Source organism: Canis aureus, chromosome 24 (assembly GCF_053574225.1).
Source record: "Canis aureus isolate CA01 chromosome 24, VMU_Caureus_v.1.0, whole genome shotgun sequence".
NCBI classification, from domain to species: domain Eukaryota; kingdom Metazoa; phylum Chordata; class Mammalia; order Carnivora; family Canidae; genus Canis; species Canis aureus.
In genome coordinates this window covers 27,211,641-27,233,498 of record NC_135634.1, presented here as the reverse complement: position 1 = coordinate 27,233,498, position 21,858 = coordinate 27,211,641, and the positions used below count along the sequence as shown (strand labels likewise).

At 50.8% G+C, this 21,858-nt stretch overlaps 1 protein-coding gene across 5 annotated transcripts in view; it reads left to right on the top strand.

The window, feature by feature from the left end:
* The window catches only part of GATA4 (GATA binding protein 4), an 85,638-nt gene that overhangs the window by 17,977 nt on the left and 45,803 nt on the right, over positions 1-21,858 (top strand). The window contains exons 1-2 of one of the 5 annotated variants that reach the window (XM_077868622.1): positions 10,719-10,863; positions 14,622-15,724. In XM_077868622.1, coding sequence (XP_077724748.1) covers positions 15,109-15,724 — 616 coding nt within the window. In that variant the 5' untranslated portion in view covers positions 10,719-10,863; positions 14,622-15,108. Of the gene's footprint in view, positions 1-10,718; positions 10,951-14,621; positions 15,725-21,858 lie in introns of those variants that run through there. The other 4 variants (XM_077868624.1, XM_077868620.1, XM_077868623.1 and 1 more) reach the window with 4 other exon arrangements.

Below are 21,858 nucleotides of genomic sequence, written 5' to 3'. Positions count from 1 at the left end.
TTTTGCTGGACCGTTTCTCTCTCTCTCTCTCTCTCTCTCTCTCTTCTTTTATGCTGGACCGTTTCTCACTGATCTGAACTGTTTGAATGTAGAGACTCGTGTTCATCTTACATCACTCCAAAGGTTTGCAGGGTGCGTGGCACATAGTAAGTATTCAATAAATGTTCACTCTATGAATCCAACACTTGTAAGAGAATTTAAATAATTCAGGTTCAGAAGGCATCCAGGCTGAAAGCACTATCAGATCACGGTGTCCAATTTCATTTCATAAGAGGAAGACTGTGGCCCACAGCCCCAGTCCTTGATTTACCCATGGCCTCCCAGGGAGTAAGATCAGATCCTTGGTGGTCCTCAGGATTCCTTTCCTTTTTTCCCCAGAATGTTGCCTGCCACCATGCTCTTCTAGTTGTGATTCCTGCATCCATTTCACATCTTTCCTTCCTTTCTCACCTTTTGGTTCTTCCACTGATTAATTAGCAAGCTCTGCAAGGATGGGGATGGGATGAAAGTAACAGGGAAATGGACAAAGCCAAACTGCTTGCTTTGTTTATAACAGGAAACACAATATTTTGTAGAGTTTTGTTCTGTTTTTGGTTTGGGTGGTGTTTTATTAGTGTTGGGTTTTTTTAATTCAAGTGAAAAGGATAAGATTAAAGCCAATGATCAACAGGTGTCTGTTAACTCTAACATTTATTTTACCCCCATGACCACAGTGGTTTGCCTGGAGTTAGAAACAATGATATTATCAACAACTCTGGGGAAGGATACACATCAACACACACACACACACATACACACACACTTATGTTGAGCAGGGAAGGTAGCGCAGCCATTGTATGGCCCAGGCAATCAGTGGCTTTTGGGCTCCCCAGTGATGTTCACTAGACTATGATTTCTGAAAAATACAAGTACAAAGTGTGGTTTTATCTGGCACAGGGCACAATTTCTTCCCATTACCATCCACCCGATGGTTGCCCATCCCTGTGCACACCATAAACTGCAGCTGAGTGTAATGAAAATTGATGTAAGAATCAGAGTCAAAATGACTTATTCCACAGAACTGTTGTGAGGGTTGAGTAGAATCATGTACAGGAAAGGCCACGTTTCAGCAAATGCTTTTCCTTTAGTCCATTTAGAAATACAGTCCTACTCTCAGTGGTAAACTCATTTTTGCAAGGCCATGGTTTGGTTTATTCTTGCCTCATGGGATCAGCTGGACAAAACCCAGTCTGTCTAGAGAGACAGATGGCCAGCTAGGTCTTTCACTCTCCATCCTCTACTGCCCTGGTAGGTTCCCTGGGGAGTGACGGTTGTTGCTGCAAGTGACTTAGCAATTTCTGAGCTTCTGATACCTGGCTCCAGGACCCTCAGGATGAGAGAACAGTATAAGCCTCCTTCACATGTCACCTTCCCTGCAGCCCATTGTGAAACATGGATGCATGCATGGGACATGTGTGAAACAGGCACTGGAGCTGTGTCCAAGATAGACTGCTGTAGTATTTCCTGCTGGCCTCGAGGAAGGATGAGCAATAGGGAGGACTAACCTTGGAAATTGAATCCTTTTGAAAGAGATGCAAAACTTTCTTCTGTATATAAATCACTCTTCTGAAGTATTTTAAGTGGGAGTTGAACATGTACCAGGGATGTGGAGTCTCGCTAAGGACTGGGGATGGGTGTGTGCAACAAGACTGGGGAGGGTGTGTGTGGGGGAGAGTATAGGGGCTAAAGAATCTTATGCTACCCCAGCAAAACTCTATTTTCCCTCTGCTTTTTGAAGGATCTGATTTATTGAGATGAAATTTACTTACAGTAAATTCACTCTTTTTAGTGTACAGCTCTTTGTGTTTTGATAAACACACAAATGGTGTAATTACCACCACAATCTAAAAATAGAGAATATTTTCAGCACTCCCCCAAATTTCCTCCTGCCCCTTTGTAGTCACCTCTCCCCCCCAACCCCTATCAGTGCCATCTAAATGGATTCATTTAGTCTTTTGAGTCTGGCCTCTTGTGTGTTTGAGATCCACTCTTGTTGTGTGCATTGGCATTTCATTCTCTTTTGTTACTGAGTAGTATTCTGTTGTATGGATGTACATCCTCTTATCAATTCCCCAGCTGGGGATCATTTCTGTGGTTTTAAGTTTGGGTCAGTTATGTAAACAACTGTAGGTTTTGAGGGTACCAGCAGGGTGCCTGGGTGGCTCAGTCTGTTAAGTGTCTGCCTTCAGGGCTCAGGTCATGATGGGGGGGGGGTGGTCCTGGGATGGAGCCTACGCATAGGGTTCCCTGCTTAGAGGGGAGCCTGCTTCTCCCTCTCCCTCTGCTGCTCCCCCTGCTTGTGCTCTCTGTGTGTGTCAAATAAATAAAATCTTTTTTTAAAGATTGTTTATTTATTTATTTATTTATTTATTCATGATGGTCACACACACACAGAGAGAGAGAGAGAGAGAAGCAGAGACACAGGCAGAGGGAGAAGCAGGCTCCATGCAGGGAGCCTGACATGGGACTTGATCCCGGGACTCCAGGATCACACTCTGGGCCAAAGGCAGGTGCTAAACCACTGAGCCACCCAGGGATTCCCTAAAATCTTTAAAAATAAATAAATAAAACATAACTTACATTTAGCTTGTCTTATCCTGAAGCATACTGAGAATAATACATCTGCTGAACAGCCACATTCAAAGAGTTTGGGGTGAGGATGTCAGAGTCCCTGACAACAGCGGTATATGGAAGTGTGGGGTGGGGAGGGAGAGAGAGAAAAAAAGAAATGAATGAATGAATCTGGGGAGGAATGCCTGTGTGCTAGCTACAGAACCTGGGAGGGATGGAAAGAGAGAAAGGTGGAGGGTGAGATGAGAATTTAGGGCTTCTGAAAGGGAAGTAAAGACATTTTTCACATAGCAATTGAGAAATTGATCGCTTTTGATGATGAGGCTGTGTCTTATACTATCTGCTCTCAGTCCTCCGAGCAGAGTGTGGGTTTCTCCGGAGACTTCATGGAGGGTGGGTGGGAGATTCTTCTGCTCACCAGAGAAAGACTCCAGCTCCAGAGGCTGCGTGATAGGAGATGGAGGAGGAAGGATGGGAGAAGGTTAGCAAAGAGTGCTGGGGTTAGCTCAGCAACTCCGAGGAGCAAAAAGCTCGCCCGGCCCCTATCTATCTAGATGCTGATTATTCTATTTCACTCAGACCTTGGCTTCCTGCTTAGTCTCCCTGTACTTCCTTGCCTTGTGGCAATTTGCTGTTTATTAGCACCTCTGCCGCAGAGGGCCTGGGCTTGTAGAAGAAAGCACACTTTAAAGGTAGAGCACCCTCGTCTTTCAATCAAGCATGCAGATGTCCCGCCGAATGTGGGGGAAAGTTGAAGCTGGTGGGAAAGAAATGAAATGCCAGGGATCTTTTGGTCGTCTTATTCTCTCGTGTCAGAAGTTTAATTCATATCCTTGAAGAGAAATACGTCAGTCTAGTTATTGCAAGCTCCATGCCTCCCTTTTCCTCCTGCTGTTGCAAAAACCCCCAATCATTCCCAAATAAAAAATACCTCCAAGCGGGGATAGGCGTTAGAAGAACGACCAGACCATTCTCTGTGGGCACCTGCTACAAGTGTGAGGTGATGGCGTGTGAAGCGATGTTATTGTCCATTGCGGGGAAGCCCACGGGCGTGGAGGAGCTCGAGGCCTCCAGCCACCAGCACCAGCACCCCCTGCCGCCCCCGCCTTCTCCACCTCCCCCCCCCCCCCCCCCCGCTGTTTTCGCACTTGGGCTTCTGCTTCCTTGACACTTTCCTGTCTCTCGCTCGGCCGCGCCAGGTCGCGGCGCCTGCCTGGGCGTCTTCTCCAGCTCCGGGTCACCTCGGGCTCCGTAGCCAGGGGAAGGGTGCCGGGGCTGGCGGAGGAGGGGGCAGCCTGGGCGGAAACGCGCCGGAGCTGGCGATGGGAACATCGTGTCTCTGGTGGCCCCACAAGTCCCCCGATCTGTGCGTCGGGGTCTGACGACTGGCAGCGCTCCAGCCCTCCGGCCGCTGGTGTCCCGGTCACCACCACCGGCCTCCCTGGGAGCTGGGCGGGGTGGGGGCGGGGAGCCCTCGCCTCCGGATTGACCTCATCCCTATCTGGTCCCCCCCCTCCAGTGGGCCCTGGCGCTTTCCTTCCCATTTCTCTTGCCTTTCTCTTCTCGCTGGGGGTCTCGATCTCTATTTCTGTCACCTTGGTGTTTTTTCTCTCCTATCTTCCCCTCTCTCCTTTCTCTGGTGTCCGTCTCTAATTCCCCTCTCTGCATGGTCATACCCTGTTCCTCACCATTTAACACCATATATTTGACTTTTTTTTATTGTCTGGCTTCCTCTTCTAGAATCTCCTGGAGACACAATTTTCTCTATTTTGTTCCAAGCGCCTGGAAAGTTTGGGGCACAGAGTAGGTTGTCAATAAATGGAAAAGAAAGGAAGGGAGGAAAGGAGGAAGGGAAGACGGAAGGAAGGAAGGACCCTGTTCCTCTCCAGCTTTCATAGTCCTGTCTCACTCTCCAGGTGCTCCCTAGTTTTTTCTCTGTCCCCATCTCTGCCTGCCTTCCTCTGTCTCTCCTTTCTCTTGTTTCTGTTTCTCTCCATACCCCCTCTCCTTCGTTTCCTCTTGGTCCTAGTATTTGGCTGGGTCCTTCCATCTTTTCAAGATTTATGGGTCTGGGTCCTCCGTGCCTCCCGAGTCACCGCTCCCCGCGTCCTCTGTCCCGTCCTTGGTCTTTGTTCCGGGGAGCCAGGGAGCCTTCCTTGCCAATCACCGCCGTCTCAGCGCCTAATCGGGCTGTCTAGCTCAACTCAACTTCCAAAATCCCGACTGCATGCCTGCACCCAGAAATCCCATCTTGCTGCAGATTCTGGAGGCCGGGGACTATGGGGTTTCCTTAGGGGTAACCTCGATTTGGGCAAGAGATTTTGTAGTTGGTGAGGGTGGGGCTGAGCCACGCAGATAAACGCTACCTGAGTGACCCAAATCTTGGTGTCTAGCCTGGGCCTCCACATCTAGGTGGTGACCCCGGGCACCTACTGTGTGCCAAGGGACACATTTCCCTTTGAAAGGGGACTGTTCCATTCTCCAACTCCCATCAGCCCTGAGAGATGCCATTAGCAATCCCTTTTGTAATTTTAATCATTCAACAAACATTTACTGAGTATCTACTAAGTGCCAGCCATGGCCGCTGCCCTTATGGAGCTTACCTTCTGGGATGTGTGTGTATGGGAGGCAGGTGTATAACCAACCACAGATAAACGAATTTATAACTCTAGGGAATGTAAGGCCTGTGAGTAAAGCAAATTGACATTTTGTGTATTCCAAGAACATTTATCAAATTCTTTCTCTGGATCCTGCACTGCCAGCACAGCAACTTCTAAAAGTCTCTGACAGGGAAGGAGGGAGGGAGGGAGGGAGGGAGGGAGGACCCATGGGTGAAAATATTGAGGCCCACATCACCAAGACAGGCCCCAGATGTGACAGGCTTGGTGCCCAAAGAGGGGGTACCTCCGGACACCTCAAAGAGTTTGCAGGCCAGGATCCCATCTCCCCGAAGCTTGGACAGTGGGTACAGGAAGCTCCCGTTTGCTGCTGTTTTCATAAGGTTCTTGAGTGAGGAGGGAGAGAGGGAGCCAGGCTGGGAAAGGGGAGAAAGGGGCGTGTGCGAAAGCGTCAGCGCAGCCACTGCCAGCCGAAGTTTCTCCACTCAGCGCCCGCTGGCTCAAGTGCCGGGACTTGTGGGCGCCGCCGAGGCCGGGTTTCAGTTCTGCGTCTGCTGCCCCGGGACCTGATGAGCGCCTTCCCAGTTTAAAGAGTCTCTGGCATCCTCCCCCAATTTAATGAAAATGGGGAGCCTCCTTTATGCTTTTCTTTCCCTTCTCACTGGATCTTAGATTAGGAGACAACAACCTGCTTTATTTTAAATTCATTTTAATTTTTAAATGTCAGGTGTACTCATTAAAGGATATTTAGAAATATTGGAAAAACAAAACGCGGGTTTCAGAAAAGTGTTTCAGGGTACCTGCGTGGCTCAGTCGGTGAAGCATCTGACTCTTGATCTCAGCTCAGGTTTTGATCTCAGGGCGCTGAGTTCAAGCCCCATATTGGGCTCTGAGCTAGGTATGGAGACTACTTTAAAAAAACAATTAGAAGAGTGTTTAATGATAGGAACTCAATATTAAATAAGGTGGAAAAAATAAGACTTCTAAGAAATCTAGATTCGTGACCTATTATTGCCCAGTGCACTGGCTTTGCCACCTGGGAAAAGTGTCTTAACCTCTCTTCGTCTCTGAGTTCTTGTTCGAATGAGATGAATGAGACGGTAAAACCATTTCTTCCTCCCTCTCACTCCCCGATGTTGTTGTTTCCTCCAGAAAAAAAATGGAATTTGAGAGTGTTCAGTAATTTGGAAATGACTATAAAATATTAGAGGGTGTGCCAAAACCTCTGATCCTTCGGCCCGGAAGCACCAAGGAGGCTTTTGAGGAGGTCTGTGAAACCATGGCTTCACTTTGCAACATCAAATATTTTTAAAATGGTTTTATTTTATTTTATTTTATTTATTTTATTTTTGAGAGGGGGAAGGGGAAGAGGAGAGGGAGAGAAAGAATCTTTAGCAGGCTCCACGCCCAGCTCTAGGTCGATAAGGGACTCAATCTCAGGAACCTGAGATCATGATCTGAGCCGAAATCAAGAGTCCCACGCTTAAGGAGTGAGCCACCCCGGCGACGGATGATATAGTATTTTTAAAAACAAGACAGAATCAAAAAGCATAGCTGCCTTCTCTCCTCGCATCTGCCAGTGGGAGTCTGATGATCACTTCCTGAGGTGCTGAGCTCGTTCTGGTGGGAGGGAGCAGGGGTCTCTATGTCCCCACTCACAGCCCCACCCCACAAAGAATTCTGGGTGTTCAAATGCCAAGCTGGAGGAGGGAAAGGTCTATGTAGGCTTGCAGCTTAATTCATTCTCCAATTTTGTGTCAACGGGGACCAGCCCTGCCCGGCAATTTGGTTCTCCCAGCTCCGGTCGTCTGTCTGCAGGGGGGTTGCACAGGGGGCAGGGTGGGTAACTCGAGTGAGGCTGTGAGTCTTAGAGGAGGAAACGGGCACCCGGTGGGGGAATTCAAGGGCCGCATGGGACGGAGCCAGCATACGTTTAGCGCGGGTCACTTTGCATATCTGTCTTGAGCCCTTGTGTCCACGTCCGCAGAGAAACGTGTACATCTTGGAGGAATTCGTTATAAAGGACGAGGGGGGACTTCCTAGTCCCCTCTTTGGTTCTTTTTCTTTATGGGGGTCCCTTGTTCCGATTATAAGACTATGGGGGCCCCGTGTTTTTTCAGGTGTTGTTGGTTTTCATAAAGGAACCGCGGAGGCTGGTTTCCGCAGGGTGCCAAATGGCTTTACCAACCAAAATCTGAGATTCTGGCACCTGAGGTTAAAATGAGCTGGCTTGGGTCCCACAAGGAAATCCGGTTACCCCCGCGAGGAGAGACCCTCCCTGGTGTCACCATGAAGTCTGTCATGCACGGTTTATTCATGGTTTAGTCACTCTTTTTTTCAGGGAACTAGAGTTCAGATTCCTCTTACACCATGTCCAGCCTACAATTGCGTCTTTACTGGGGTATGGACCAGCTCAAGTCCCAGAGGCCTGAAGAGAGCAAGAAACTGCAATTCATTTTTGTGTCCTGGGGAGAATTTTTTTTTAAGTATGCAATACATCTAAGTAATTCTTATTTGTCTAAAATCTCATGATTTGACTCTTCATTAGACGCAGGCCATTAGTAAAAAGAGATCAAAGATTTTTTTTTTACAGTATTAAAATTTCCCTGTTGACTATGGGAAAGAAAAGCGGAAAGAGGACGTGAGCGGGGTTGGGCCACCATCCCAGGCCAGCCCAGGGACATGTCCTTAAAAATAGCCAAGAATCCGAACCTCAAACACCGCCCCCCCCCCCCCCCCCAACCCTTCCCAGCGGCCTCCTGAACGAGAGAGAAGCCTGGGAATCTAGCGGCAGCCGATAAACCTCCTCCAGCCGGCGGCCCAGCGAGGCCTTGAAATGCTCCCTGCTCCTGGCAACGCGCGCGGCGGCCGCAGGGGCTCCCGCCTTGCCCCAGGGAGGGAGGGGGGCCGATCGAAAGAGAGGGAGGAAGGGAGAGAGCGAGGGAAAATCAAACACCCCAAAAGAACAGACCGTTCGCCAACCACCTTCTGGACCTTGAGCTAAGCCCTTTGGGGAGAAAGTTGGGGCTCCGGGTCCAGAGAAAAAAGCCACAGGAAACACAAAAAATTCTCTATTTCAGGGGCGTTCCCAGAAGGAACAAATCTCTCAAGGTTCCCAGGCCTCAGCCCACCTGAAGAGCGCCAGCTACGGGCATGGGTAAAACAGTTCTGTCGGGTCCCTGCCAGAAGAGGACTCCTGGGGAATCCCGGGTTCCTAGCAAGCAAGCGCTTAGAAAAACCAAGCTCTTCCATCTGGGGTCTTACAATGGCCACGTAGAGCAGGCTGGGCCTGTCGTGCACCCCCCCACCCCCACCCCACCTCCACCATCCCAGTACAGAGGAGGAGACTTAAGTTCTCAGGGCCTGGCGTGGGGGCAGTGTGTGTGTGGGGTCGCCCCAGGGCACCCAGCGGCTGCGAACCTCAGCACACAAGCTCTTGCACTGCCGGCCACCCCGCACAACTGGTAGAAGCCCGCCTGAGGGTGGTCTGTGCCCTTGGCTTTGGTGAGGACGCCTGGATGGCCGCTCCACCAGATGCTAAGCCCCAAGCCCTTGGCTTGTTGCTAAGAAAATCCACTGCCCAGGCTGCAGGCTCAGCTCTGAGGGTCGCGTGCAGAAAGCAGCTCTGAGACCTCGGGCATCGCTGGAAACACAAATCCCCACCGAAAACGGAGGCCCGTACAGCTTGTCGCTTGTCCGAGCCCACGCGTGTAAGTCTCCAGAAAGCCCTCACAGGCCAATGGGGATGTCGTTTCAGACAGAACAGGGGTCGCATACCCTTCTCCGCCATGCGTCTGCAAGTGCGCCCACCGAGGGTGCTCCCCAAACCGCTCCAGCTTTCGCGTCCCTAGGAGCCCCTTAGGTTCCCAGACATCTGTGATCTGTCAGCGCCAAATTCTGCAGAGGCGCTTGCAAGGAGTTGAGGGAAGCCGGAGCAGGGTCCCTAAACAGACCGTCCTAAGCTTCCGGGGTGGGAAGGGGCCTAGGCGAGCGGCTGCCTGCGGGTCGGGATCGGGGCCGCGTGGGTGCGTCCAGCCCTGGCGCAGACCTTCCGCGGCTCCGCCAGGCGCCTCAGTTTTCTCCCCAAGGCTCGGCCGGTCTGAACCTCCGCACGTTTCGCTCAGGAAAGAGAACTCCCCGCGCAGCCGCGCTCAATCCTTCCTCCGGGATTTTCCTGAGAATCCCCATGAGTTGGCCACGATCCCTTTGGGGGTTTCCTTCTAATCAGCCCCGCGTGCTAGTCTCGTCCGGAGCGCCCGGGTTGCCCTCGCGCAGGCCGGGAACCCACGGCCGATTACCAACAGCGGAAGCTGGCGCAACCCTTTACCCTTCCTTCGCGGCCGCACGGGTTTCATGTAGGATGGTATCCCGGCCCCCTCCCGACCCCTCTAATCTGGTATGAAAAACCTGCCCTAGAGAGAGAAACTCGGCTCTGCGGGGGGGGGGGGGGGGGGTGTTTAACCGAAAGCCTAAGAGCGACCGGCAGGCTGTTATCTGGGGCTGAAGGCTGCGGTAATCGATGGGTTATTTTTACGCGGTAATAGGGCCCTGTGATTGCTCTATTAACCTTTAGACCTGTCTGAGGGACTCTCCGGCTCGCAGCCCCGCTGCGCTGGGGCCTCTAGGCACTGACGCCGACTCCAGACTCAGGCCTGCCACCCTCCCCGCCCCCAACTCTAGGGAGGGGGCTGGGGTGGCTGGAAGACCTCTCTGCAGAGAAACCCTGCTGGACTGCCCGGCTCCCCACGCCCCGGCCACGTCCCTGGGATTGGTGCGGCGGCGCCGCAGGCTGCAGGGAAAACGGAAAGATCTGAAGGTGGGAGGCCGTAGGAGATGGGAAGCGTCGCCAGGAAGGGGTGCACGTTCTGCATAAATACATAAAATTGAGGACTCGAGAGGCCACCTTGCGGACTCCCCAGGCTTCTGGGAAGGCTAAAGGGAAGCTTTGGTGCCTGCGCTCTGACTCGAGTGGGCCAGTCCCAGCTTTCGTGTCTTTTCCACTCGCAGTTTGGGGCTAGCGGGATCCCCACTATCCACTACCTCGCGGAGACTCGCAGCCAGCCGGGCTCGTCTGATGGCCCCGTGCACCACAGCCGATCAGGGGTCTTGCCCAAGAGGTCACCTTTCCTTCTATCAGCCCCGCCCCTGGCCGCGGGAGTCCAGGACTGCGGCTAGACCCGGACCACCGGGAGGCGGGGGTGGGGGATGGGGTGGAGGGAGGAGGGAGGCGAGGGGGGCTCCTGAATAAAGCCGACCCTGGGCAAAACTGCAAAGCGAATCGACCTCAGGCGCGGCGGTGGGTGAAGCCCCGCGCACCGGCACTGGCACTTCGGCCCTTTCCGAGATCCGTGCGCCTGGACTTTGCCTGCTAGGGGAGTTTTTCGAACAGCCCCGCAGCTCCGCGCAGAGCGGAGGTGCAGCCTCTGCGGCGCACCCCCGCCCCCCGCCCTTGCACGTGACTCGCACGGGCCAGTCAGCGCCCGGGAGCCGGGGCGCAGGGGCGAGGGGACCCGCGCCGGGACCTGGGGGACGCGGAGGCGGCCGGCACAGTGGCCGCGAGAGGCACCGCCGCAGTAGCTCCCCGGGCGCACAGGGGAGCGCGCGCCGGCCCTCCAGGAAGCGCGAGTCCCGGCAGGTACGGCCTTCTCTTTCCTCGCCGGGCTCTTTCCCGCCGTCAGCGAAACTCAGAGCTCCTCTGCGCTGCTTGCCTGGGAGTGGAGAGGTAACTGGTGGATGGAAGGAAGGAGACGTGGGGCACTCCCTCCGCCCCCAAGTTGGCCAGACTGCTCAGCTTTGGGCATTGACTTACTAGCGTCTTTAACTCCTAGTGAGGTGGAGGAGGGGGAAGCGGAGAGGGGTAATCGAAGTGCTTTTTGATTTTTGTGTGTGTGTGAACTTGAACGTTTTTAATCCCCGCCCCCCCCCCCCCCCCCCCCGCATACATTCTCCAGACCTTGTTTGCACCTCCCAGGCCAGGGCCTGGATGGGGGTGATGGCCGTGCTAAATCACACTGACCCACTGACCCGGGACAGGCCGCCCGGGGGGCTCAGACGGCGGAGTGTCGCCCGTCGGTGACTGCGGGGACTCAGAGTGGCGGTGGAAGGCAGCGCGACTGGGCCTCGGGCCCCAGGGACGCGCTTCCAAGGCAGGAACGGGGCCACTGAGCGCCCGGACTCTTGATGCCCTTCTGGCCAGCCTCCTAGCCTTCCTGACTGGGGTCGGGGGAGTCAGACGCCACCCACGAAGCTAGCAACCCCACCCACTCACACTGCTGTGGGTGAAAGTAGCTGAAGGCCGGAACCTGGGAGGAAAGCAGTAAGTCCCTCCGCCGGCCTCGGCTAGCTGCCCCGTTCCACGGTATTCTGTCGCTTGGCTCTGGGCTGAGGGTGGGGGTGGGGGTGGGGGTCCTTCAGGGAAGAGGAGGATGCCCGGCTGGTCAACTGCCGCCAGGCTGAGGGCACCAGGAGGCCTTTCGGTGGGGAACCAGAGTGGAGAGGTACCCGGGGCTGGGAGGATTCGGGGCAGCACTGTGGCTCTTCGGGGAAGATTGGGGAAGCGCCGCAGGGCAGTATTTCCTGCGTTTCTCGGAAAAGGAATGGACAGCCAAGAGCAGGTTTGCAGGTTTGTAAAGGCAGGGATCACGGAGGGATACCCCCACCACCTCCGAGGCCCCACGTTCCCCTGCAGCGGCCCGCTCTCTTCTTGCTGGCCAGTGTGTGCGTTCGCGTGTGACAGTTGTGTGCGCGGCAGGCCGAGAATCGAGGTGTGAGCTGAGCCCAAAGAGCCGGAGTGACTTGCAAATAGACGCGGACAGGAGGGCAAAGCTTTGGATCCTCCCACCATCAGAAATAGATTGGAAAAGGGCTGTGGGCGAAATCACGAAGAAAGCATTTCCTGTTTGGTCTGTGAATTTGAAGTGAACTGGAATGAGTGATCAGGAAGAGAGGAAAAAATGGGGAGCAGGCCTGAGCCCCATGGTGAGGCCAGACCCGCCATTCTCAGTAGCTCCCGAGGCTATCTCTGCGGATGCCTGAACCAAGGCTTAGTATCAAAAATGAGCAGGATGATTTCTCGTCTTTCCAGAAAGGTATAGAGTGGTATTTTCTCCACCTTCTATTGTTCAGTAATGCAACGCCCAGGTAATGTACCAGCCGCTTTACGCTTTAGAAAGGCAGAGCACGTAATAAAGACAAATGTTAGATTTATGGCATTTTTAACATTTACATTTTAAAGCTTGTAAATTAGCGTCTGTATGCGTATTGGAAATTGGCTTACAAAATGATAAATCTTCTTTTTCTGCAGTTATGTGAGAAAAAAGTATGAAGTTATGTTTTAGAACTGCAGAAGTTGAGTATTACAGAAAATACAATGATATGGTCAACTATTTAATATAAAAATTAAATACTGTATATTTTATCAAGGTAAACCTATGTATTTACTTATTGAAACCCAGAGATTCCTATGAGGTACTGATTTTTTTTTTTTGCCTTCATTCACAAAGAGTGCAGTTGGTGATGTTAGATTTTTTTTTATTTTTTTGGCATTTTAAGTAATCTGTACACCCAGCCATTGGGCTCAGGCTTACAGCCTGGACATCAAGAGTCACATGCTCTGCCAACTGAGCCGGCCAGATGTCCCTCAGATCAAATTTTTTTGTATCCACCCTCTACCCAAACTTCGTACTGGAAGAATATGTCCAACAAACCAATAATTTATTGTATAGTTTTCAAAGCAAATAATGAACAGTCTTGGAATTAACATGTGACTCTAGAATACAGTGCTATTGACTCCGTTATCATTAGTGATGTTGCAAAGATGTTTAAAAGCATTATATAGTATGTTTTAGAAATCCCATTTTCAGAATTTTTTTTACAATACTTAAGATGCCCATTTATTATAGTATGATTATATCTGAGGCACTGTCTTATGGCACACTAGAAATCTATAATAATAATGACCAACAATTGTATAGAACTTTGTGCCTGTTACAGGTTTTATAAAACCTTGTTACAGTGCTTTATATATATTAATTTTAATATTCATAATCCTCACAGTGACTCATAAGATAGATACCTTTAACATTTGCATTTTTGCAAATAAGGAAACTGAGGCAGAGAGGTTAAGTAATTTGTCTAAAGTCATTCAATAAGCGACAGAGCCTGGATTTAGTGTAATAAAGGTCAGTTAATATCTTTGCAATTCTATTGCAATGAAAAAGAAACCACTGTTAAAAGTAGCTGCTGCTTGTTAAGGAGAAAAGTGGGAGTGTAGTGGTGAGCCTCAAACCCTGGAGGCCCACAGATTCTATCCCCTACCACCCTTTAATTGTATTTTGGTCTTTGACAAGTTTCAAAACTTTGCAATGCTTCAGGAGTTCCCGCTTTTGTAAAATGAGGAGACACGCTTTTCCTTAGTGGAGCTGTGGCAAAAAGGACCTGGAACAGAGCAGGTGCTTAAGATCATAGAGCTCTTGTTTTATCGGAAAAGTTGCCTGAGAAAATAAAAACACAGGATACAAGGATATAACCAAGTCCTATGAACTGTTCTTCCCTTTCAAGCGGTGGCATTGGTGTTCTGATTCCCTACGTGGGTGGACCAGTGATTCTATATGGAAAAACCCATTCAGTGAGTCTGAATGGCCCATTTGTAGTTCTGTAAAGTGAGTTGCACATCCCTTTCAATTTTCTGGTTTTGATATCCAGTCTGCAAAATTGCTAAAATATAACTGCAAGATACAAATATCTCCTCTGATTTGACTTCTACATGGTAAAGTGTGTGGATGGATAAGAGATCTCACAATCCTTTAAGAGAGACTTAGCAGACACTGTGCTCATGTATAAACATTTAGACTCTACCTCTAGTTAAAAAAAAAAAAAGATCACAAACAAAATTTTCTTAGGTTGCTGGTTTTTATAAAGTTTGTCGTCTTTCTCGGGCAATCTAAAGTGTTTTCACGGCCAGGGACGCTGAGGGTTACGCAGGACGAAGATGAGCCATATTTCTTGGGTTCCGGCCACCCTGCTGGAAACCTGAAACACTTGAGCTTACAAAATACTGGGACAAGAATCTGTTTGAAAAATAAGGTAAAATTAAAGTCCTTCCTGACAAGCAATAAAAAAAAATTATTTTTGACTTAGGTCACAATCAAGAATTACATGCCCAATAACCATGTCTGTAAAGCGGCCCTCCCCAGGCAGGCTTCCCTGGAGCAGCCAGGCCCCCCGGCCTCCGCAAGGCGCAGACCCCAGTTTCTTTCGGAACCGTCTGGCTTCCAAAGCTGGGCGCCGAGAGCGGCGGTTTCTTGGGTTCGCAGCGCAGGGGAAGTGGGGCGTGAAAGCTCCGACTGAACTTCTGTCCCCCCCCCCCTTTTTTTTTTGTCGTTCCTGCTTTAGGACCGTGGCCACAGCGAGGAAGGGAGCCCGCCCCCCGCACGGCGGCCGGAGCCTGCGGGCGTCCTGAAGACCGTGCGCCGAGACCGCCGCCCGCGCGCCTCCAGGCCCGGGCCCGGGCCCCGCTGCCACCCGCAGGCGCTCGGGACCTCCGGGCCCTGGGGTCGAGGCAGCAGCCCCTCCTCCAGCACCTCCGGGAAGAACCAAAATTTCAATTTGGGATTTTCCTGTAAACCAGAGCCTAGAGAGTCTTTCTTTTCTTCTCTCTTTTTTTTTTCTTTTTTTGGCTCGATTCTGGATTTAATACGTTCATATTTTTTTGAGAGATCTGTTTTTCTTTACTTTTGATTTTTGACCTTCGTTTGCGCGACAGCCCCTCACCCGTACACGATCATTACTATTTTTTTTAATTGTCCTTCTTCTGTCTCCCCGCGCTGCGCCTTGGCCCGCCAGTGAGGGAGAGGGCCCGGCGCCCGGGGCTCGAGGGGCGATGTACCAGAGCCTGGCCATGGCCGCCAACCACGGCCCCCCTCCCGGCGCCTACGAGGCGGGCGGCCCCGGCGCCTTCATGCACGGCGCGGGCGCCGCGTCCTCGCCGGTCTACGTGCCCACGCCGCGGGTGCCCTCGTCCGTGCTGGGCCTGTCCTACCTGCAGGGCGGAGGCGGGGCCGCGGCGTCCGGGGCCTCCTCGGGCGGCGGCTCCGGCGGGGCCCCGTCGGCGGCCGGGCCCGGAGCCCAGCAGGGCAGCCCGGGCTGGAGCCAGGCGGGCGCCGACGGAGCCGCCTACACGCCCCCGCCCGTGTCGCCGCGCTTCTCCTTCCCGGGGACCACCGGGTCCCTGGCCGCCGCCGCCGCCGCCGCCGCCGCCCGGGAGGCCGCGGCCTACAGCGGGGGCGGCGGGGCGGCGGGCGCGGGCCTGGCCGGCCGCGAGCAGTACGGGCGCGCGGGCTTCGCGGGCTCCTACTCCAGCCCCTACCCCGCCTACATGGCCGACGTGGGCGCGTCCTGGGCCGCGGCCGCCGCCGCCTCCGCCGGCCCCTTCGACAGCCCGGTGCTGCACAGCCTGCCCGGCAGGGCCAACCCCGCCGCCCGACACCCCAACCTCGGTGAGTACTGAGCGCCAGCGCCGGGCGGGCCGGGGCCGGGGCGGGGGGGGAGCGTTGGACTTTTCACAGGTGTGTGCGTGCGCGTATGGGGGCAGGATGCGGGAGCCTCCAAGGAGACAGACGGGTGGGCGCAGAAGCTGGAGGTGCCGAGAGCTGGCGGCGGTGAAGGTCACAGCCCCAAGGAGCCCAGATTCAGTTCAGGGAGGGCCAGCCTGCTCTGTGCATGCTTTTCTGGAAGAGAGAGGACTGCGGGGTGTCAGGGTCCGACGGTGTCCCCGTGCAGCCCCAGACGTCGTGTGTCCGAGCCAGCCATGCCCAGGTGCAGGTGACCGCGGGAGGCCAACGAGGCTCGCTGGACAGCTGGGAGGAGCAGCCCCGGGAGCCTTGGTGCACAGCGCTAGCGGTCGCGGGCTCCCTGCGCCCGCGTCCCCTCGGCCCTCCCCTGGAGTCCTCAGCGGGGAAACCGATTACGGTGGCTTAGATAGAGCCCAAGATCTTCTGGGCCATTTGGCGGCCCAGTTGGAGGATCCTTCCGAGCGGCACATTATGCTCCCGTCGGGATTTCACACCTGGAACAAAGGAGGAACTAGAGCTGCCGAGAGGGGTTGAGCTGGGGCTGGCACCTTGTGGGTGCCTTCGGGCCAGAGCGTATTGCGCAGTGCGCGGGTCTGCGGCCGCGCAGGTACCGGCTGCGCTGGCAGCGCGCGCCTCCTCGGCGTCCAGGAACGCCGAAGCGCAGAGGGGCTTCTCTCTAATACCTGACTTAAATGGAGACTTGGCGGCAGCTTCCGTAAGTTGAGCGTCCTCTCGTCCGGACGGTTGAGGTTACAAATAACAATCGTAACGGGTACAATTTAATATTTCCTGTGAAAGTCAGCCCCGGGAAGGACGGCAAACATGCGCTCTCCTGCGCCGATCTGCAGATGAACGAAATGAAGTCTGGGGAAGGGTCTGGAAAGGGAAGTGGCAACCACTAGTTCAAAATGCAAACGACCTGCGGTCTTGTGGAATTTCAGGAAGGGACAGGATCGGGTTTGATTGGAGATGGCTGGGGTGGTGGGGGGAAGGGAAGCCCGGACCTGAGAAACAAAGTTAACATTTATTGACTACCTACTAAGTGCTAAATCCTTTCACATTTGTTCTCACTTTGAAGAGTAAAGCCTGTCCCTCCCAGGTTTCCAGTCTTAGGCTGGCTCTGAGAAGGGTCCCGGCTTTGAAGAGCTTTTAAATTATCCTCTGACCCTGGGTGGCCAGGGAGGGTCCCCAGGGGGGTCCAGCCAAATACACATCCCAGGTAAACTGATTAACCGTGGAAATGGCGCCGGGCAGGGTCTGCGGCTCCCGGTCTCCCCCTCCCCTTCTCAGGGGAGCCAGACGGCACCCCCCAGGGGAGGAGGGGTATCTGGCTCCGGAGCCTTTTGGAGGGCCTAAGCGAGATAGCTCGCTTGAAGCATCTCCATACAATGGCAGCTGTGGATGGGTGTGTTGGCGGCGGCCGTTTGGCCCTGCATTCTCAGAACTCTCAGTCGTCTCTAGAAATCTTTCTAGAACTTATGTTTTAAAATAGGGAGAAATGGCCCCCATAGTTCCACTTCTTTTAACTTGTGGTGGGAATGGAAAGGTTGCTGCCTAACCCCTATAACCTGGAATGAGAATTTGGTGTTTGGTTAGGGGAAAAAAAAAAAAAAAAGTTCAAAGTCCAAAAATGGAGGAAATATTTTTCTGGTCATCAGAATTACAACCACAGTAATGTTAAAAACAACAACAATAACAACAACACACACAAAACTGTGTGAGTGCGCACAGTATTTAAATTCTAAAATGCAACCCATACCATTTAGGAGAGTGCTGAAGTAAGAAGTTTCCCAGATTTCAAGGTCAACAAATGACAAGCTGACCTCCAAGGAGCACTTCCTTGCTGAGAAGTGTGGCCTGTCTTCCCAATACTCTCTGCTCTGTCCCACTAGTACAGGAAGCCCCACCTGAAGACAGTCCTTGGGTCTGGCCTAGCAGCTGGATTATCTCCTCTATACATAGCCAAGTGTGTTAAATGGTGGTCATGAAAGCCTCCACGTTATCTTTGTGAGAGAATATGAGGCGTGCGGAAAGTGTTGGCATTCACATCTTCAGTATGTTCTGCAGGTGGCACTTATAAAAAAAAGCAAGTCAATTTAAAAGCAGTGCATGTAAATAAATATTTTTTATCCTGTTCCTCCTATCCCAGGCACCCTCCTGTAAATGCCTGGTGGCTTTATCAAGGACCAACTCTGGCATATTAGCTGATTCCTAGTGATTGAAGCATGATGATAAGTGATTACTGATTCCATGATATTTATTGAGACCCTGCTGTTTGGAGTTGCCACCTGGCCCTCAGATGGCAAGACAGTTTGGTAGTATGACAGGCGAACATTCATTTAATTCCGGGTACCCCTTCAATCTTGGGCAAGTTACTTACCTCTCTCAGTTCTTCTTTTTTTTCTGTAAAATGGGATAATCTTAACTACTTTCAGCATTGTCTTAAATTAGAAAAGGCAGTGTTTATGAAGTAGTTGGTTTTGGCCTCTCCTAAGAGAAAGCTATTTTGTTAAACTGCTATTCACTATCATGTAGAGTGACCTATTTTTTCGGATTTTCTCAGGACTGAGGGGTTTCCCAGGACTTGGAATTTGGGGTGTGAAGCCTAGGGCAGTCCCCAATAAACAGGGATGGCTGGTCATCCTAAACAGACATGAAATTAGGCACATGACCCAGTAGCATGCTGCAGTATTGTCGAAGAGCAAAGGAGAAAAGACAGAAATGGCTCTTTCTCCCGTCTGGGAATTTTTTTTTAAAAGATTTTATTTATTCATGAGAGACACAGAGAGGCAGAGACACAGGCAGAGGGAGAAGCAGCCTCCATGCAGGGAGCCCGATGCGGGACTCCATCCTGGGACTCCAGGATCACACCCTGAGCCAAAGACAGATGCTCAACTGCTGAGCCACCCAGGTGCCCCATGTCTGGGAATCTTGAAGTTTCCACCTAAGTGGTATCATTTGCATTTGGTCTGGAAGGGTAAGTAGGAGTTTGCCAGGAAAAGCACAGCACCTGCAATTTGAAAAAAAAAAAAAAGTTATACCCTCATTTACCATCACATTTCATAGTACTGTGAAATAATCCCATACTGCCTAGCTTTTGCGTTAATAATATATTTACAGCCATAGGTAAAACCACACAGACTAAGTCACTCTTCACCTCAGAAACTGGTTTCAGTTTCAATGAGAAGAAATAAGAGAACAGCTTTATTTATTTATTTATGTATTTATTTATTTAAGATTTTACTTATTTATTCATGAGAGACACACACACACACACAGGCAGAGACACAGGCAGAGGGAGAATCAGACTTCATGCAGGGAGTCTGACGCGGGACTCGATCCCGGGTCTCCAGGATCATGCCCTGGGCTGAAGGCGGCGCTAAACCGCTGAGCCACCCTGGGCTGCCCCAGCTTTATTTTTTAATGAAGTACTAACTGCCTTTCAGTACTAACTTTCAGTACTAACTTTCAACAATATAGTTAATATCTTGTCAGAGTTCTTATGTTGGCTATTGGAAAAGACAAAACTCAAAGTAATAAAAGCTAACAAAGCTCTGTAAAGCCCTGCATTTGGGTTGGAGGGAATTATTTTGCCTTGATGGCAAGGTAGATGAACTTCAATTCATTCCAAGTTCAATATGTGCCTGACCCTGAAACAACTGTTGAAATCATCAATTAGGCTACATTAATGGAATTATGTGACCTTACCTAGGGCAGGTACAGTCTTACTCATATTTAAGTGCCAGGCACATGCTGGGCACTTGGCAAATATTTGAGTAGAGATCTAGGAGGCAATTGCCGCAGTACTCTGCCCAGGTCAAAACACACATGGGTGGCTGCTTCACAGGCTCCTTGGGGAGCCTTGGGGAAAAGGGAGCAGGATGAAAGAGGGTTCTGCAACTCTTGAGAAACCACTGGAGCGGTTTTAGGTTGGAGAAGGCACAGGGTGGCTTAGAGAGAGAGAGAGGAGAATGACTGTATAAAAATACTTAATGGGTTGCCTGGGTGGCTTAGTCGGTTAAGGATCTGACTCTTGGTTTCAGCTCAGGTTATGAACTCAGATGAGCTCAAGGTCTCAGGGTCCTGAGATAGAAGCCCCACCCCCACCCAACTGCATGCCCCTCCTTGTTGGCTCTGTGCTCAGTGGGGAGTTTGCTTGAGATTCTAGCTCCCTCTCCTTCTGCCCCTCTCCTCTCCTCCAATAAATAAACAAATAAATCTTTTAAAAAAATGTCTTGCGAGGCAGAAGTCTATGACCTTTTAACCTTGTGTTGCTTGCTCCAGGTAAGCGAACACTAGGATTGGCAAGAACACCTTCTCACATGATTGTAGTTGTTGAATTAGAATATGGAACATGGCTTCTCTTAATAATAACCCCTTGGGTACTGAAAGTGGTTAAGGAGAGGGTGCATTGCTGTGTGCCAGTGGAGCTGCTCAGGGAATTCTTGCATTTCAAGAGCTAGAGCCCATGTCCATGTGCATGTGAGAGAGATAGCTAGGGCAGGGTACTAGAGTTGTGTCTCCTTGTAAAGGAACCAGAGTGGTTACACAGGTATAACACTTTGTCAAAACTTGTGGAAATACACTATTAACATGGGAGTATTTGGTTGTATGTATGTTATACCACAATGAAGTTGGTTTTTTAATTAATGCCTGCAAATACTTAAAGCAGAAAAGGAGACCATGGAAATTATGTGTAAATATACCATGAAGGAAATAGCATTGTAGTGGATGTTACTGGAAAAGCGAGGAACATGTGCTTTATTACGAAATAACAATTCTTTGGGGTAATAGTGAAACAAGCAATTCTAATACTGCCAGAGGATCTCAGATCTTTACTATTTTTTAATTTTTTTAAAAGATTTTATTTATTTTTTCATGAGAGAGAGAGAGAGAGAGAGAGAGTCATAGGCAGAGGGAGTAGCAGGCTCCCTGCAAGGATCCTGATACAGGATTTGATCCCAGAACTCAGGGATCACTGACCCTGAGCCAACCACTGAGCCACCCAGGCATCCCAGGATCTCAGATTTTTAAAATAGTTTTAAGGGTTGATTAAAAAAATAACAGTGAAATATATGTATATCACCAAGTGTCAGCCAGGTGGTTCCTTTAAAAGCTTTGCCTCATTCATGGTGTTGTGAGAGTTTGTTTATGGTATAAGTCAGTGGAAAACTCTCCAAAGTGTTTTCTGGATCTTTGGGAAACTGCTTATCAATTAAGCCAGTTTCTTTCAGAGCCAGTTCATTTATATAGGGAACTCTGCAAGATCAACTCTGAAGTAGCTTGTTTGGCCAGAGAATGATTTGTCAGTCTTTGAGAAAACCAAAGTTGTTTGACTTTCCGGTTACCACCCTGAGCGGGTCAGTCAGAGTTGGGGCTGGTGTGTGGTGCTAGATTGAGAGCCAATTAAATGGGGAAGGTGTGTGCGGGGTGGCCAGGGGTGTGTCACTGCTTCCAGTGAGATCTGTCACCTGCCCAATTGTGTCCCATCAAAAGGTCAGGCCACATTTGCTGGGCACTTTCTAAGCACTCAGGTAGAATGATGCACAGGAGACAGTTTTAGATAACACTTTCTTCTGTATCCCTTTCCTTTTTTTTTTTTTTGAAACTTAAATGAGCTAAGAAAACAAACATACTCTGAGGCGTGGGGAAACAGGAACTCTGATACCTGTGGGTGGGAGTGTAAATTGGTACAACTTTTAAGGAGAGCCCTTGGTGATATCCAACAAATTTCAAAGTAGATACCCTTGACCCAGAAATTTAACTTCTAGGAATTTATTCTCCAAATACACTGGCACAGTTGTAGCCCTGTTTGTAATAACAAAAATTGGGAATAACCTAAATGTGCATTATCAGGGGACTGTTGATATACATATCGTACATGCAAACAGTAGGTATCATGTAGGCTTTAAAAAATAGGAAATTCATTATGGTATGGAGTCGTCTCCAAGATATTTATAAGTACAAGATATGTATATTGTATGTTACTTGTGTTAAAAACAAAACAAAACAAAAACAAAACAAAACAAAAAAAAACCGAGCAGGGGCCCCTGGATGGC